The sequence below is a fragment of the Pan paniscus genome, chromosome 6 (genome assembly GCF_029289425.2).
Source record: "Pan paniscus chromosome 6, NHGRI_mPanPan1-v2.0_pri, whole genome shotgun sequence".
Lineage (NCBI taxonomy): Eukaryota > Metazoa > Chordata > Mammalia > Primates > Hominidae > Pan > Pan paniscus.
In genome coordinates, this window is record NC_073255.2 from 181,211,933 (window position 1) to 181,231,508 (window position 19,576).

The window sequence follows — 19,576 nt, forward strand, 5'->3', positions numbered from 1 at the left end:
GGTTTTAACATGTTAGCTTCTTTATTTTCCCCTATTCATTGCTGACATTGCCTTTCTTCTCATCAGTATGCAAGATATACACTTAAAAATATTTTGGGGGGATATTTTCAAGAGTCTTGGAAGAATTGAATATATTCAAGCTTTAATAATAAGAGTCCATAATCATTCATTAAATGGAATTGACTGGAACTCTGTAATTAAAAACTGCCTGCCAGATTAAGGGCACAGCAGGCATAGAGCAAAATGACAGATACTCCAAATAACCAAAGATACAGATCTAAAATTAGCTCAAACTTGTTCTCAGATTTGCTAAGAAGGGGAATAGTTCCATAAAGTAAACTGAAATCTAAAAGATCTCTGTGGATACAGGTATGAATATCGTCTTTTTCCCTGCAGAGATATAATCACAAAATAACCAATTCCTACTTTCTTCTTCATTGTATAAAGTGTACTGTGGCAGACTGTTCCTTTTATTTACCAGGCTTCTAGAAACATTTCTACTTTTCAAGCTAAAAAGGTTGTTTTTTAAATCATCAAATAACAGCCTTCAAGGAATGATTTCTTCAGCAAGAATGGCACAGGATTCAACTCTTAAAAACCTAAGTAACAGTATAAAAACTCTAAGTATATTGCCTAATATAATCTAGTACTCTCTTTCTGGTATCTAGATGGTGTATAAAGGAAAAGAAGAAATGCAATTTAACCTTGTAGCAATTCTCCATTCTTTCCCAAACTTAAAGAGACATTCTAATCTAGCATAATCTTCATTGTCCTATGTGTTGTAAAATAACCTTTTCTTTCAACAAGGCATCGAACGAAAGCTATAGTGTTTCAAACAAGAAAGTCATCCCTTCTGTTAATGGAAGTCGAACATCTTTTTAGAACAGCACAGGGTTTTAAATGATGGCTTTCTTCCTAAAACCAGAGCCAGACTTCTGGGTAAAAGAGGGCACAGGGAAAACTTAGCATAGCAGGCTTGAGACTGCTGTCTTTAAAATGGCCTGCTTCCAAGATTGGCTTTTGGCTGACATCAGGAAACTTGAATGGTAAATAGTTTCTACACTAATAGAAAACTTTCTTTCTTTGAGAAAGAGTCTTACTCTGTCTCCCAGCCTGGAGTACAGTGACACAATCTCGGCTCACTGCAACCTCTGTCTCCAGGGTCCAAGCGATTCTCATGCCTCAGCCTCCTGATTAGCTGGGATCACAGGTGTGTGACACCACACCTGGCCAATTTTTTGTATTTTTAGTAGGGTAAAGAGTAAATGTTCCGGGGTGAAATACATTTGAGATATATTAAGGTAAAATTAGATTTTTGGCAGACTTACTTAAAACGATACATGCACAGTGGGTTTCCAAAAGGGGCATACAGAATGTGGCAAATTTCACAAAATCATTTGATCACAGAAATCTTTTTTATATGAAGCAAAGCAGGACCAGTGCTTTTCTGTTTCAGTTCTAAAAGAGGGATCAGATACCTGCTTCATATAAACTTCAATCTGAACCTACTAATGACTGGGGATACCAGGATGAATGACCGCAGACTTCAGCTTCCAGAAGTTCACATGTTAACAGGGAAAAGGAATAAAATGATGATAGAATTGTTTATCTCAAACTCAGCAAGAAAGTATAAACAAGGGACTAACCACCACCTCCAGCTGGGGGACTGTGAAGGGATTAATTCATAAATGAAAGTGCATATAAAAATATCTGGCATATTTTAAGCACTAAAAATATTTGGTTGTTATTACTTTTTAGATTGTCATAGTTGGTTGGTTTAGGCGAAAGAAGAATCCCATGAGTCAGACGAAGGAGGAAAGAGAGAGTCACAGAGGCCCTGGAGAACACAGAGTGTAACATCAGATGAATGAGGAGAGGCAGGCAGGTGCCCCTGGAGGTCCTGTGTGTCTCACTGGGAGCTCTTCAATGTAAAGGGCAAAGTCTCGCCCTTTCTAAAAGCCTTCAGTATGTTAAACAAATTCAAACAAAACAAGATTCAAAAAACATCGATGGCAATAAAGTCAATTTGAAAGGACTATGATTGAGGCAAGCATAAGAATTAAGGTATATTCAAGAGATAGTTTCACCTAATGTTCCCCTGGCAGTCTCATCATTCCCTTGGTGAGATGCTAATAAGGGTTAGACAGCCAGTCTAAGGAATATAAAGTGAAGAACCTGTCACTCAGTTGTCAAGGGAAACTGCCTGTCTGTAATTCCCTTAGCAAAGCCTTCATATCTTAGCATATGTTAATTAGACTTCATGCTTAAGCCTAAAAATTTATTACACTCCAGGCTTTGTTCCATTTTGTTTACATTTTTTAAAGAAATATATCAAAAAATGGAGTTGAGCTTTATATATTTTGTATAGTTTCCTCTGTTTGGTATAATAGTCAAACTTACTAACTGTTCACAATTTCTAACAGTCCAGTTTGTCATTTTCTCTAATTAATTTTTCATCTAAAAGTTGTTGGCATGTGGCTGAGAAGAACTGAAAAAGAGACGTAGGTAAGAGTAGAAAATAATAAGATTCATGAGATTAGGTGGATCAATGCAGATGTTTTTAACTGGAGATTCTGTGAAATGTAAATAGAATCAAACCTGAGGCTTTATCAAATTCAAAAGGATATCCTAAGCAATTCTGATTATGAATTACATCTACATTCATAAATTATGCACTTACAAAGAGGAAGTGTTTGAAAATATTTTTAAAAAGCAATGTTACTGAGAAAATAAAATATTAAAAAGGTCTGAAGCAAACAATTTTAGGAAGTAAAATAAAACACTACCAGCTTATATTAAATAGTGCTTTAGTATTTCCAGAGAACTCTACATGTATGCCATTATTAGATCATTACTATAAGCACATGAGAAAGTCAGGAAAATAACACCATGATTTAGTTTCACGTGTGGTGGTAAGACTTTTGTATATGTAAATTAATAACACAAATGTAATTTGCACTTAATTCAAGAAAATAATCACTTTACTACTTATAAAAGCCTGAAATCTAAAATGCACACTGCTAACAGCCAAGATTAAGTATTAGTTATTTGATATCCACACTTGAATGTACCCTTCACCCAATAACCCGCCCTCCCCACTATTTGAGAATCAGTGTCCCCATCTTTAAATTGGAATTAAAATATAGGCATTTTCTGCTTATCATCAGTAGTCCATTTATGAAAAACCAGACATTCTATTCAAATGCCAAACAGGTGACAATTTCCAATTATTTTAACTGAGAAAGTTATATTTAAACCCAAATCCCCAATTCCTTAAAATGTAACTGAAACACATTTATACAGGTAATAGCCATTATGATGAAATGTAAAATGATGAGACATTTTCTGCTACTGCAACTAACATTTATAGCATTTTATATTTATAAAAGGGAGCATTGGTTTTTAAAGATTAGATACACTACCCCTGCCCATCGAGAGCACTCTTCAAAAATTTGGGTATGGCCATGCAAGTATTCAATGACAATGGGAAAATACTATAAAAAATATTGGTTTTATAAGATATATTCTTCAATAATTCATGCAATTTGCTTTAAAAAACCCTTATCTTTCCCAAGAGGGAAAAAGATACGATGAAAGACAGGAGACAAAAATCTGCCTATGTTTCTTTCTCCATTCCTCCAGTTTATAGTGCTAGAATTATCAGGGGACCTGGAATTATCTTATTATCTCTGTAACAGAAAATCTGTGGTTCAGCATTGACTCACCCTTTCTGCTAGCCTCATTCACCATATATACAGGGATTCAATGTTTCCCTTAACCAAGCTTGTCTTCATAAACACAGTTACAATGAGTCTTTGGGCACCTTGTTGCAATATTCTTGATGCTATGTTCTTCTAAGACTTGGAAGGATTAACAGAGAAGATAAAATCAGAACTTGGACCTACAGTCCTATTCCTGACTTATGCTAGGGTTGTTTTCATCATACCATCTAGAACATGGCCTTGTGTTGATAGCAACACTTTCTGGAATGGCAAAATACTCATTGGTAACACAAGGAAAGACATACTAAAAATTTGCCTATACCCTTGCTAATTTCATATTACCAAATCACTCTGATTCTTCAGTGTTCTATCTTGGCTCAATCCAATATCTTATAAGTAGCTGTTGTTAATAGGTAATTTAACAATTTATCAGTTTATAAGGTTTTGCTCTTTCCTGGTCTGGTCCAACTATTGCACCTTTACCCTTGCTGCCTCAAAATCAAAGGTTTAGAGGGACATACCAGAAACACAATGTAAAGTATTTGATTATGTCGTTGACATTATGTCACACTGACAGTGATAGTAGCATTCATTCCCAGGGATGCTACATATCCAGCACAAGGAACAACTGTCTTACTCCATAGGCCAAAGGCTTTACCTGTTGAGAAGCAGTAGCAGTGACCCAGTCCCAGTTCTAACAACATTCTTTTTATAGAAAACATGGACATTGATCCTAAAGCTGTCTCTCACTAGTTCTGCCATTTTGTTGAAGTCGCTTAGCTTTCTGGGCCTCAGTTCCCTCATCAAAAAATTGGGATAAAGAATATTGTTTCATTTCTTCTATTTTAAATTACAGTAGGCCCTTCATATCCACAGGGGATTGGCTCCAGGACCCTAGAGAACATCAAAGTCTGAGGATGCTTAAGTCCCTTAGTAGGCCCTGCATGTCCCAAGGTTCCCCATACACTGTTGGATGAATCCTTGGATACCAAGGGTTGACTGTATTTCATATTTTTTATTATATTTATATATTTTAACTCATATCCTATAAACCTACATTTATAGCAATCCCTTGATATTCTGTAATTTTTAAGGCATTAGCTAAATCCTGCAATTAGTTCCTTAACCCCCTAAATATTAAGGAAACAATTTTAAAACTCCCTTTCCTAAATCCATTGAAGACCCAACAGAATACAATAGTGAAAGAATATCAGGAGTTTGATAAGATAGCACAGTTTCTTCTAAAGTTCTTAGAAAATTAACATGGTGGTAGGCATAATAGATAGACTGAAGTAGGTGATTTTTAGCTTTGAATCAAAGAAGCACTGACTGACCCAGAAAAATGAAAAACAAAATATCAAGAGGAAAATCAGTAAGAGATATTCCTCATTCTGAGTTAATAGGAGTGAACCAGGCAGAGACGAACTAAGATAAATAGGCAAAAGGGAAAGCACCAAGATGTTACAGCTACCTGAAAACGAGGACTTTATAAACTAAGGACTGTACACCAGTTGCCAGGCTCAACACTTTGTATCAAGAAATGTTGGCTAAACAATCCACTTTTTGATTTTAACAAAGTTTTGGTATTTTAAATTTCTTCACTTTACTAGATCCCAAGTTTCACCTTCATTGCAAACTCAGACCAGGTGGAGAGGGGGTGTATTTGAAAATGAAGATAACCGCCTTTCAATTGTGGAAGAGCAGCGTAAAGGCTGTTTAAGTTGGAGATAATGGCTTATATGAATTGTGTGTAATGTTGCATTAACTTGTTGTAATTGTCATGGTTATTAAAACTATAGCCAAACACTCACCATGTGCTCTACAGGGCACATTAACTATATAAAAGACATCATCTGTGCCCTCTAGGAACTTAGCCTAAAAGTTCAAAGCAGTGAGTTTGATACTCGTTGATACATGAAGAAAGTGGATTATACTGTATCAACCTAGAACTATGTAGTTCAAGAATTAGAAGATTCAGCTAAATCTTACTTTAAAAACTAAACCTCAACAAATATAATTTAGTTTTTAAGGTTAAAATAAAGTGAAGAAGGAAATATAAGAGAAATTCATCAAGAGGCATTAACTCAAATTTTTCCTCTATCCTTGACCCTCATTTTACTGCCTATAGATATAAAAAGGCTGGCTTCCCCTATTTTCTTATCTTGGATAGATGTGATCAGGCTGGCACTTCTGATTTTGGCAAGCCAGCAGCATTAAAGAAGGGGGAGAGGAGTCACACCTGACCAGATCTTCAGCTTGTTTTTGAGTCTGCTTGTCCCTGCCTCTCTCGCTGTTTCTTCTGCTCCTGAAAATATGATTAATATCTATGCATTTGTAAAACTCTGCATTGTAAGCAAGGCTGTGGCTTTTCCATCCCAACGAGGTTGAGGTATGGAGTTAATGAGAAGTGAGACTGTGGGGAATGAACAGGAACATGCCAATGTTAAAGTAATTGAGCATGAATATCAAACACTGACTTGGGAACAGTCTTCATTTGCTGAGGGAAAGTCTGATCAGCTGGTGGGCAGATGGGATGTGCAGAGACCTGCGTTCACTGCCAGCCCCAGAATTTCCATATCATACAGGCTATACCTTATAAGCACAACACCTTTGTGTTTCCACCTAGAATCATGTTTCTTTTTCTTCTTTCTTTTCATTTTCCTACCTTTTTCTCTTCCCTCCTTCCTGAGAAAGGTTCCTTCTCTTCTTATGAATTTATGTCATCTCCCCCCAAGCCTCATGAAGAATTTAAAGTTTTGTGATTTCAATACCTTATGTTTCTTTTTAAAACAATGTGTACTTTGATAACGCCAGTTTAGAATTAAACACAGATGATGGTGTTGTGGTTAGAAGAATTACCAATGCTATAATTTTTATTTGAAAAAGTTTTCATTGTCTTCCAAAACCACTGAGACCTTGAATTATTGGTTACTTTAATACACTCTCACATGACTTATATCATTCCCAATTAGATTATTTATATGTTCTTAAGTGGCAAGGATCTTTGAAAGATGTGCCCAATATTGAGAAAATTAACACCTTTTCAAAAGATGTAGGTTATTATCAATCTCAAGTTGTAGGGAATAGTTTTATTCAAAACAGTAATAATAATTTCTTTTTTTTTTTTTTGAGACGGAGTTTCACTCTTGTTGCCCAGGCTGGAGTGCAGTGGCGCAATCTTGGCTCACTGCAACCTCCGCCTCCCGGGTTCAAGCAATTCTCTTGCCTCAGCCTCCCGAGTAGCTGGGATTACAGGCACCTACCACAACACCCGGCTAATTTTTTGTATTTTTAGTAGAGACAGGGTTTCACCATGTTGGCCGGGCTGGTCTTTAACTCCTGACCTCAGGTAGTAATAATAATTTCAAGAAAACTAAATGTTAAAGAAAATTTTCTAACATTAGTCCTAAATTCTTATGAATACACAATTATGCATTTTTACAAAAATTCATTTACAAAGATGATTTTAGCAGAGTTTACAAAGCAAAAAAATGCACACCCGAAATGTACATTAATTGGGAATTGGTTAAGTGAAATAAGGTACATTCATTAAATGAAGTTAAAATGATCCACGAGAAATATATAATAATTAATGAGGATATAGGCAACAATTATGTATTATTAAACGAGCATATATAAATTATAAGCTCTTTTTAAATATATATGTTTAAAGGATTAATTTTTACATAATGGTGATAAAATTTCCCCAAGATTGTGTTCCAACTTGTCATTCTGTAAGTTTCCATTTTTTTTTCCTCATTAAACTTTTTTAATGGGTCTCAAAATTCTGTGACAAATGTTTGGTCAAGTTGTTTCCATTAAAAAGTACTGATTTTACAAACTAGTAACTTAAAACTGCCACAGGCAAAAAAGAAAATCAAGGTGGTCCACAAAACATTCTCCTTTCCTTCTGAAAATTTTACAATGCATTGTTATTATTAACCAGTCTTTTACTACTAAACATAAATGGCCAATTGAAACAAACAGTTCTGAGACCGTTCTTCCATCACTGATGAAGAGTGGGGTGGCAGGTATTAGGGATAATATTCATTTAGCTTTCTGAGCTTTCTGGGGAGACTTGGTGACCATGCCAACTCCAGCAGCCTTCTTGTCCACTGCTTTGATGACACTCATGGCAACTGTCTGTCTCATAGCACGAACAGCAAAGCGACCCAGAGGTGGATAGTCTGAGAAGCTCTCAACACACATGGGCTTGCCAGGAACCATATCAACGATGTTAGCATTACTCGACTTCAAGAATTTAGGGCCATCTCCTAGCTTTTTACCAGAACAGAGATCAATCTTTTCCTTCAGCTCAGCAAACTTGCCTGCATGTGAGCCGTGTGGCAATCCAGTACAGGGGCATAGGCAGCACTGATTTGGCCTGGATGGTTCTAGATAATCACCTGAGCAATGAAGCCAGCTGCTTCCATTGGTGAGTCATTTTTGCTGTCACCAGCAATGTTGCCTTGATGAACATCCTTGAGAGACACATTCTTGACACTGAAGCCCACACTGTCCCCAGGAAAAACTTCACTCAAAGCTTCATGGTGCATTTCGACAGACTTTACTTCAGTTCTAACGGTGACTGGAGCAAAGGTGACCACCGTACCAGGTATGAGAATGCCAGTCTCCACTCGGCCAACAGAAACAGTACCAATACCACCAATTTTGTAGACTCCCTGGAGGGGCAGGTGAAGGGGCTTGTCAGTTGGACGAGTTGGTGGTAGGATGCAATCCAGAACCTCAAACAGCGTGGTTCCACTGGCATTGCCATCCTTACTGGTGACTTTCCATCCCTTGAACCAAGGCATGTTAGCACTTGGCTCCAGCATGTTGTCACCATTCCAACTAGAAATTGGCACAAATTCTACTGTGTCAGGGTTGTAGCCAATTTTCTTAATGTAAGTGCTGACTTCCTTAATGATTTCCTCATATCTCTTCTGGCTGTAGGGTGGCTCAGTGGAATCCATTTTGTTAATACCAACAATTAGTTGTTTCACACCCAGTGTGTAAGCCAGAAGGGCATGCTCTCGGGTCTGCCCATTCTGGGAGATAACAGCTTCAAATTCACCAACACCAGCAGCAATAATCAGGACAGTACAGTCAGCCTGTGATGTCCCTGTAATCATGTTTTTGATGAAGTCTCTGTGTCCTGCGACATCAATGATAGTCATGTAGTACTTGCTGGTCTCAAATTTCCACAAGGAGATATCAACAGTGATACGATATTCATGCTCAGCTTTCAGTTTATCCAAGACCCAGGCACAACTTGAACGAGTCCTTTCCCATCTCAGCAGCCTCCTTCTCAAATTTTTCAATGGTTCTTTTGTCAATGCCAACGCACTTGTAGATCAGATGGCCAGTAGTGGTGGACTTGCCCGAATCTACGTGTCCAATGACGATAATGTTGACGTGAGTCTTTTCCTTTCCCATTTTGGCTTTTAGGGGTAGTTTTCATGACACCTGTGTTCTGGTGGCAAACCCTTTGTGAAAAAGTGTAAGTTTCCATTTTGAATGCATGTTACAATTGCTAAAATAAAAAAACTATAAAAAGTAACCAACCAATGAGTTTATCAATCTCTTCCTATACACCATGACAATTGGAAACATAGAAAAAGCAACCATATGAGAAAGATCTTGAACAAAAAAATGTTTATAATTTACCTTAGTAGCGTAGTATTCTCTGACTTCAGGCCTAATAGAATCAAAGTCTCCATTGATGAATTCAGGCAAAAAGCTGAAAGAAACAGTAAGTAAAGTAAGTCAACTAGTTATTTCTATTTATTTTTGAAACTTTAAAACTGTGGCCACGTGCAGTGGCTTACAACTGTAATCCCAACACTGAGAGGTTGAAGCAGGAGGACTGCTTGAGGCCAGGAGTTCAAGACCAGCCTGGGCAACATGGCAAGACCCTATCTCTACAAAACAATTTAAAAATTAGCCGGGCATGATAGTGCACACCTGTAGTCTCAGCTACTTGGGAGCCTACACTGGGAGGATCACTTGAGCCCAGGAGTTCGAGGATATAGTAATCCATGACAGCATAACTCTAGCCTGGGTGACAGAGCAAGACTCCATCTCTAATTTAAAAAATAAAACTGTGATTATAAGGACCAAAGAGAAAAGTAATGTACTCAGAACAAAACCAAAAACACAGAAACTATTTTTAGAGAGAATAGGATGTTATACCACATGCTCTTGGTTTCAATGACTGAGGCAAACAACAGGTATCCAACCAATTCATCAACTCAGTCACAATGTCAGAGAATACTTCTTTTTAAACAAATCGATAAAAATTAAAGATTATTGGTTTAAAAAATCCTAATAGAAATACTCATCATCTTTGCATATTACCTTGTACATATATATAAGGTTTTACATTATTGTATCCTCACACAAATTCATAAATTTCAACAGATATGAATAAAACAAATGATCATGAGGATTCTTTGAAATCTGTCCCAAGCAAGAGTCAGTTCAAAGACATTTTCCAAATATTCTATTGACATATGTCTAGACACAGGAATCTTTTAGATAAGTCTGAAATACTACAAGAGTCAAGGTTATTAAATATAGAGAGAGATTCCCAAATGTGGTTGCTTCTAATAATATTACTACTGCCTTTACTTTTTTCCCTGCTATATTTTTAAGTCAGTTTAGAGAGCATACCTTACTCCATCTATTATACATAAACCATCATTTGCTATTTTTACATAAAACATTTATATGACCTGGTAGAGTTTCTTCCCACTTAAAACACCTAATTGTAGAGAAATATAACATCCCTGGATTTCTCAGTACTATGCAGAAATCCTTAGCCTGCTGAGCCTCAGAAATGTATATGGTACAAAGAAGGGAATGGTTGCTTTCACTTCCTGTAATAAAAATATTCCACCCTTCACATGCCATGAGAATTATAACTGCAAACATTTATCTAGTTAACTGCTTTGATTCAAAATACTAAAACTTCTTAGGTCTTCTCAAGAGGGCCAAATTGTTATCTGATGAACTAGGTCCCTAGCTAAAGAAGACTGGGGTGTTATATTTCTGGGTATTACATGTCAAAAAAGGTGAAGCCCCAGAACTTGGAGAAAACTCTATGTCATAACAAGAGGTGACAGCGTGCTGGCAGCCCTCGCTCGCTCTCGGCACCTCCTCGGCCTTGGCACCCACTCTGGCTGCACTTGAGGAGCCCTTCAGCCTGCCGCTGCACTGTGGGAGCCCCTCTCTGGGCTGGCCGAGGCCAGAGATGGCTCCCTCAGCTTGCGGGGAGGTGTGGAGGGAGAGGCACGGGCGAGAACTGGGGCTGCACGTCGTGCTTGCGGGCCAGCGCGAGTTCCGGGTGGGCGTGGGCTCAGCAGGCCCCGCATTTGGAGTGGCCGGCTGGTGCCGCTGGCCTCAGGTAGTGAGGGGCTTAGCAACCAGGCCAGCAGCTGTGGAGGGTGCGCCAGGTCCCCCAGCAGTGCCGGCCCGCCAACGCTGCTCTTGAATTATCGCCAGGTCTCAACTGCCTCCCCACAGGGCAGGGCTCAGGACCTGCAGCCCAGCATGCCTGAGCCCCCCCACCGCCACCCGCCATGGGCACCTGCGTGGCCCGAGCCTCCCCAACGAGCGCCGCCCCCTGTTCCGCAGTGCTCAGTCCCATCGACTGCCCAAGGGCTGAGGAGTGTGGGCACATGGCACAGGACTGGCAGGCAGCTCCACCTGCAGCCCCGGTGCGGGATCCACTAGGTGAAGCCAGCTGGGCTCCTGAGTCTAGTGGGGACTTGGAGCACCTTTATGTCTGGCTGGGGGATTGTGAATACACCAGTCAGCACTCTGTGTCTAGCTCAAGGTTTGTAAATGCACCAATCAGCACTCTGTATCTAGCTAATCTGGTGGGGACCTGGAGAATCTTTATGTCTAGCTAAGGGATTGTAAATACACCAATCAGCACTCTGTGTCTAGCTCAAGGTTTGTAAATGCACTAATCAGCACTCTGTATCTAGCTAATCTGGTGGGGACTTGGAGAACCTTTATGTCTAGCTAAGGGATTGTAAATACACCAATCAGCACTCTGTATCTAGCTAATCTGGTGGGGACTTGGAGAACCTTTATGTCTAGCTAAGGGATTGTAAATACACCAATCAGCACTCTGTGTCTAGCTCAAGGTTTGTAAACACACCAATCAGCACTCTGTGTCTAGCTGAAGGTTTGTAAACACGCCAATCAGCACTCTGTGTCTAGCTCAAGGTTTGTAAATACACCAGTCAGCACCCTGTGTCTAGCTCAAGGTTTGTAAATGCACCAGTCAGTGCTCTGTATCTAGCTAATCTAGTGGGCACGTGGAGAACCTTTATGTCTAGCTAAGGGATTGTAAATACACCAATCAGCACTCTGTGTCTAGCTCAAGGTTTGTAAATGCACCAATCAGCACCCTGTCAAAACAGACCAATCAGCTCTCTGTAAAACAGACCAATCAGCTCTCTGTAAAATGGGCCAATCAGCAGGATGTGGGTGGGGCCAGATAAGGGAATAAAAGCAGGCTGCCTGAGTTAGCAGTGGCAACCCGCTAGGGTCCCCTTCCACACTGTGGAAGCTTTGTTCTTTCACTCTTTGCAATAAATCTTGCTGCTGTTCACTCTTTGTGTCCGCACTGCCTTTATGAGCTGTAACACTCACCGCAAAGGTCTGCAGCTTCACTTCTGAAGCCAGCGAGACCACAAACCCACTGGGAGGAATGAGCAACTCCCGACAGGAGGAACAAACAACTCCAGACGCACCGCCTTAAGAGTTGTAACACTCACCACGAAGGTCTGCAGTCTCACCCCTGAAGCCAGCGAGACCATGAACCCATCAGAAGGAAGAAACTCCGAACACATCCAAACATCAGAAGGAACAAACTCCAGATGTGCCACCTTTGAGAACTGTAACACTCACTGCAAGGGTCCGCAGCTTCATTATTGAAGTCAGGGAGACCAAGAACCCACCAATTCCAGACACAATAATATATAAAACACGGGGGGTTATCTGGCTCCTGGAGACATTTTATTAATATACCCAAGGGGTTAGGATTCACGTCCAGAAAATTTCTATGGAGACCCTTTCACGAGGGGAGAAACACAGCTGTATTTTCTACTTAATAATAAGAAAAATAAAAAACAAAAACATGTTGCCTTATCCTTCACCTATGGGTGTGCAACTACCAGCAGAAGACAATGGACCTGGCTCTCACTGCTTGGGCAAAGGGGTAACAAACTAGGGCAAAGGGGACTAATGTTATGACACATCTCTCTCAGAAAATCTGATGTGTGAGTTCAGAATAAAATTAATAGAGACAAAATTTGGAGAAAAAAATACTAACCCTGTCCTTTAGCACATTTCTTTTTGTAAGGTTCTTGACTCAATTGGAAATATTATTTCTGAGGTCAAACCTAATCTAACTGATCTGTGTTGGGCCACCTCTTCTTTGAGTTACCACAAAGATCTGTACCATATAAATTCCTTAGCTCAGATGAGCTAGGCCCAACAATTTTTTTATTAGTCAATTCATTCCACAAATATTCACTGAACACCAACTATATGCAAAAGACTACAGCTAATTTCAGAAAAAAAGTAGAACTGGAAAGTAAATGTAAGTACTTAGGTGTTCAAATCACATCTGGTTTCAACATCTTCCCATAAGCTTTCTTCCTGGAAACTTCCCTGCACACCGTATCTATTACTTTCAATTTCATTTTATACCTGTTTAGGTAAATAATTTATACCTTACCCCTGTTAGGACCAAAAATAGACTATTAAGTTTTTTTCTCTTTATTTTTTCTTGTTGTATAAATTCATTCATTTTCAAAGTTTCTTTACAATGTTTCCACCCATCTCCATATAACTGCGTGCAAATTAATACTCAGATGAATCACAGAATATTAGGGCTGGAAGGAATAAAAGAAATTACCCTTCTAATATCCTCATTATCCTTTCTGAAGAACTGAGATCCAAGACATCAAGGGCATTTTGTCTGTAAAGCCAATATCCAATCTATTTCACCAAATAAAGCAACCATTTAAAATTAGGACTCTGGGTCTCTGCTGGTTCAAGCAACATCCTGGGAAGACCGACTTTATGTTGCTCTCCAAATTTTAGTCTGTCAGATCTCTAGAACCAATTTGGCAGTTTCCAAATAGCATATTGATTTTGTCAATAAATAAAAATGAAAAATAAAAGCTGATACACACAGGCAACTGAGCATCTATCCCCTTAGGGACAATTCATCCTAAAGACAATTAGATCTCCCTATATCTTACACTGTGAATAATGAAAGAAAGCATTCATGCAAATTCACTTATATTTTAGTGGAAAATATTAACAGGAAAACAAACTTATATAGGTAGTAGATACCTAACTTCTGTTAACTTTTAATATAATTTTCTCCAATGTAACATGTATGCTTTCAAATTGAATCAGGATGCTTACTTCTAAGAAGACCCATGGCAAAAATACACCTGGCATTCATGCTGAGATGACTAAAATAATTATAACTTTTGGTCATATAATGCACTCGTTTTTGAAACTTGCTGAAATGTACTTTTTGACGCTGCAATTAAAAGCCCATCTCACTTTTCCTGAGGTGCCTGTTGCCATGGTGCCTGGGCATTCTGAAGAGGTACTTACTGAGGATGACACTTCACAGATGTAGAAGAGCTATGTTATGATATAAATGACAGTTTACACAAGCAGATTATTTTCAGAACTCTTTGGGGACTGATTACACGTAGCAACTGACTGTGGGTATGGGATTTGTGTAGCCACTGACCATGTTTCTACCTACTGTTGACTTAGACACACCGATCTATCTTTTCTTTGCTATCCTCAATCTATGGGCACTGACTTGTTAGTACTGAAAGGTGTCCCAAACTCTCCACAAATGGCCCAGACTCCTTACACATTTTCATTTTAACTCTTTCCATACTGGTCACTCATTGATGATAAAATAAGAGTCCAAAAAGTACTGAGATCAATTAGTGAACTTAAGATCCATCACACGTAATAATCAAGAGGGAGGCTGATAAATTTAGGAAATATTCTAAATACAATGGAGTAGATAGAATATAACTACTGCCTTTACAGGGCCTTTCCTGATGCCACTAAAGGAAACTGTCCCTCCATAAAGCTGGGTTTTTTTGTTTTGTTTTTGTTTTGCCCCCAGGAAAGACACACTTATTCCCTTAAAACTTGAATAGCACTAAAATCTCTTACTTTCCATTTCATTTTAAGCAAGTTGTTTGTCTTTTAGCTACTAAGAGATGGTAAGGCCTCTGAAGCAGGATGTGTCTCTGATTGATCTTGGTACGCCCCAAAGGATGAAGGGCACTGACGCTGAAAATGATATAATAAGATGACGAGGTAGAGAAGGAGAACGAAGGGAAGAGGGAGAAAATGGGGGGTGGGGGGCGAAAGGGAGAGAAGAGGAAGTAGGAGGAACAAGGAGAAAAAGGAAAGAAGGGTGAAGAGGGGGAAAAGAGTGAAGTGGGGGAAGAGGAGATAGGAGAAGGTGGAAAATGGTACAAAGAGAAAAGCCAGGAGAGGAAAGAAAGGGCAAGAGGGGAGTAGAAAAGAAGAACGAGGAAAGAAACATTTATTAGGCACTTATGATTACAACTGCCCCTCCCCCCCACTTTCTAGCTTGTGCAGATTATTTAAGCTTTTTCTGAACCTCATGTCTCCATGTATAAAATGAGGATAATTTAGAGTGCTTGTGAGGATTAGGAGTTAATATATATAAAGCGCTTGGAAAATGCCTGGCACACAATAAGCACAGTTTAAGCTATTCAGTTCAAATAAGAATTATTACAAGTGAAGTTAAGTAGTTTGCCCTAGATTATAAGGCTAATAAGAGGTAGAGCCAGAACTCGAACCCAGGCAGTTCACTCTTTGTTCTTTAATGGCTAAGTATACAGCCTCCCACACATATGCATTTACGAAACAGAACAATGATGTTTCTGGTAGAGAACGTTCTCTGCATAAATGTACTCTTTCCTGCTGATTTTATTAATCACTACTAATTTGGTCAACCTATATAGTTTATAAAGGTTTCCCTGAGGCACGAGAGAAAAAGGATTTGTGCTAGTTGTACCAGAAGGAAGGACAGGATCTTGAGGACAGACTACGTTAGGAGAAGAAAATTTGGGAATATTGTTGAAGAAGAGCATGAATACAGACATAGAAAGAAAGTAGTTTTCAGTCTGATAAAAGAAGGAATGAATCGTTTAAAGATTTGTGCTAACATTCTCTGTAAAATCATATAAATTTGGTGGGGGGGAACAAGAGTGACACAAAATATAACACACAAAAATGTTACCACATTTTGACTATGTTTATAAACACAATCAGTTCAACTGCTTGCAATAAATAAGTCTCTAAATATAATAATAGTGCCAAAAGATATTTAAATATTTGTGTAAATTTGGGTAAGAGACAGAAAACACAACAATAAATAAGTTGACAGATTATGTAAAAATGTAACAATATGTTAATAAAAAGGTCAAATTATAACTTTTACATATGCAAAATATATAACCCATAAGAATTGCTGTCCCCAACACACGAAGAGCACCCCAAAGTGGTAAAGGAAAAAGATACAGATAGAAAAAGTGCCAAAGCCTATTCACACAAGCAGTAAGTATATGAAAACATGGTAAATCTAAAATAATTATCAAGGGAATAAATTTTGAAGCAAAAATTGAGTACTTTCTTTTACACAAAAACTTAAAAATTAAGAAAAGTGAAGTGGGTATTGACAAGGCTGAGTGAAAATAGGCGCAAACACAAGACTAGTGAAGTCGTGACTAGGATACTGCCTGCAAACAGGCAATCCCACTTTGGGAATCCATCCTGGCTTTTTTGTTTGTTTTTGTTTTGTTTTAACAGTACCTAGGATATCTGCACAATAAAGCAAGGGAAATAACAAGGAGAGAAAAAAATGGAATGATCAACAATATAGGGAAGGTGGAATAAAACATAATGTAACCTGTTAGGGAAAGTAGGCAGCTTTTAGATGAGCTAACCACTGTCTACTGTTCTAGAGGGAATGCCCATCACATGTTACTAAGTAAAAAAAAGCCTAAATATGTTTGTGCATTTTTGTATAGACACAAAGGAAGTTATGGAAGTGAATGATTCAAGCTATTCACACTGATTATCTCAGGGGATGGGATTAATTTTTCTTTGAAAAATTTTATAAAGCATACCTTAATTTAATAAGTTAAAAGAAAATTAATAATGCCACTTGCGAAAGGAAATAAAAATGTGAAGGAAAATGAAAAATTAACTGAAAACGCTTAGACTCTGATTACAAGAACATTAAATAGTACTTAGCAGCCACTGAGGTTGTTATAAATGACTTTAGTTAAGTTACCCAAAGAAGACAGTGTTTTATCTCTTAGAATAATTGATCGCATCGTCTCAAACTGTCTAGCCCAGGATTCATCACAAGGCAGAAAATAACATTGTTTCCCAAAATAATTATTTAAAGATGTCTTTATATGCTAACGACATCCAGAGGGAAAAAACAGTAACAAAAACATTAACAAATGAAATATAGATAGAATCTCCATATCACCTAGTTAAAATAATGATTGGGGAACAGAATGAGGATAGATCAATGACAAGAAAAAATATATAATTTTGCAGAAGGCCTCTTCATTGAGACAAAGAGGGAAACACAGAAAAAGCTGCCAAAAAGAAGAAGACTTGAGGGCTCTTACCCTAGAGAAAACCTTCCAGGACACATTTTTTTGAATATTTGTTCTATGTCAGTCTCTGTATTTTATTCATACATTTTATGTTTATTAATCAATATAATTTTAGCTAATTTCCATAACATTCCCATGAGGCTGATGTTTATCATCTGAATTTTATGGTAGAAAGCCAGGACTGAGTGATATGAAGCCACCTGCATTGGTGTCACACAGATTCAAAAGGTCTTCTCTCCTCCTCCTCCTGCTTTCTTCATTGAACAACATATGCCCTTGACCAGCATAGAGAAATAATCCTGCTCCACCTCCTTCACAGGATGCAGTTTCACTTTTTCGAAAATCCTGGCCCTTGTCTGTAATCTGCTTTGCTTGCATGCCCAACAGAGGTGCACAGTCGTCAAGCCGCAGCAAGAGGGCAATGCAAAGTTGCTCCACAGCACAAGTGACAGGTCCCCAAGCACACTCTCTCGTGAAGCTAGGTTCGTGGTTTGTTTTTATGAATGGAGAAGTGGGGAAGGGAGGCACCATCACAAAATCACATGAGGCTTCTAGACAGCATGTTTCATTCTAGTTAGTAAACAAACAAATTTAATATTCAATTCCATAACTGAGCAATCAGCATAAGCAATGTAAATTTTATGGGTTAGTAGGAAATTAAAACATACAGACTACTACTTCCACCCCTGCAATGGGAATTAACCTCTCACTGCAGCCACTTAGAAAAGCCACACAAAAGAAGTAGAAATTCAGATAGTGGAAAAATGACAGCTCTGGGCAGTGATTACTATATGATTCTATAATGGTGGATACATGTCACACATTTGTCCAAATCTATGCAATGTAAAACACCAATTGTGAACCCTAACATAAACTACAGACTTTGGGTGACAATAATGTGTCAATGTTGGTTCCTCAATCGTAAAAAAAAATTCTATCACTCTGGTGAGGGATGTTGATAATGGGGAAACTAGCAATGTGTGGGGATATGTGGTATCTTGGCTGTCTTTGTATCCTTCCCTCAATTTTCCTGTGACCCTAAAAACTGCTCTTAAAAAATAGTCTTAACAGAATGGGCAATGGATCTGAATAGAGGAGAAAACAATCTGGCAATAAATGATTAAACATAGAGATACAATAAAAACATATGGCAATTTTATTCCTAGGTGTATACTAGATATAGAGAGATGAAAACATGTGCATACAAAATCTTATACACAACTTGGATGAACCTTGAAAACATTATGCCAAGTGAAAGAAGCCAGGCACAGAAGTCCACATAACATATGATTCCTTCCATTTGCAAATACCAAAGAGGAAAACCTAAAGGGACAAAAAGTAGATTAGTGGTTGTCAGGGCTGGGGGAAAGAAAGAGGATGATAGTCGAAGGGTACAGGTTTCTTTTTGAGGTGGTAAAAACGTTCAGAATTGGCAGCAATGAAAGAGAGTTCCTGTTGCTCCGCATGCTTGCCACTACCGAAAATGGAGATGGTTGCAGCTATCTATGAACACTAAAACCTCTGGACTGTAGACTTTAAATGAGTAAATTATTTAGAATATGGCTATATCTGAATAAAGCTGTTAAAAAGTAGTAAGAAAAACGTTATCAGACAGCTTCATCTAACTGGTATTTCTAGAATATTCCAGCCACCACCAACAGATATATACATTCTCTTTAACTTGCACATGAAACATTCTTCAAATTAGACACTATTCTAGGCCAGGGAGCAACATTTAAAAAAAATTTTTTGAAATGGAATTTCACTCTTGCTGCCCAGGCTGGAGTGCAATGGTGCGATCTCGGCTCGCAGCAACCTCTGCCTCCCAGGTTCAAGCGATTCTCCTGCCTCAGCCTTCCCAGTAGCTGGGATCACAGGCATGTGCCACCACACCCAGCTAATTTTGTATTTTTAGTAGAGACAGGGTCCATGTTGGTCAGGCTGGTTTCCAACTCCTGACCTCAGGCCCGCCTCAGCCTCCCAAAGTGCTGGGATTACAGGCATAAGCCACCGCACCAGGCCTTATAATTTTTTTCTTAAAGAGCAAGACAGTCAATATTTTAGGCTCTACGGGCTATAAGGTCTCTGTCACAACTACTTAACTCTGCCATGGCAGCATGATAG

At 38.6% G+C, this 19,576-nt stretch overlaps 1 protein-coding gene and 1 pseudogene across 7 annotated transcripts in view; both read right to left on the reverse strand.

Moving 5' to 3' along the window:
- TPK1 (thiamin pyrophosphokinase 1) overlaps positions 1-19,576 on the reverse strand; it is a 379,683-nt gene that overhangs the window by 187,319 nt on the left and 172,788 nt on the right. For all 7 annotated transcript variants that reach the window (XM_055115484.2, XM_003820515.6, XM_034965164.3 and 4 more), the window contains one exon: positions 9,390-9,462. In XM_055115484.2, coding sequence (XP_054971459.1) covers positions 9,390-9,462 — 73 coding nt within the window. The remainder of the gene's footprint in view (positions 1-9,389; positions 9,463-19,576) is intronic.
- Positions 5,807-9,350, reverse strand: LOC100974565 (elongation factor 1-alpha 1-like; annotated as a pseudogene).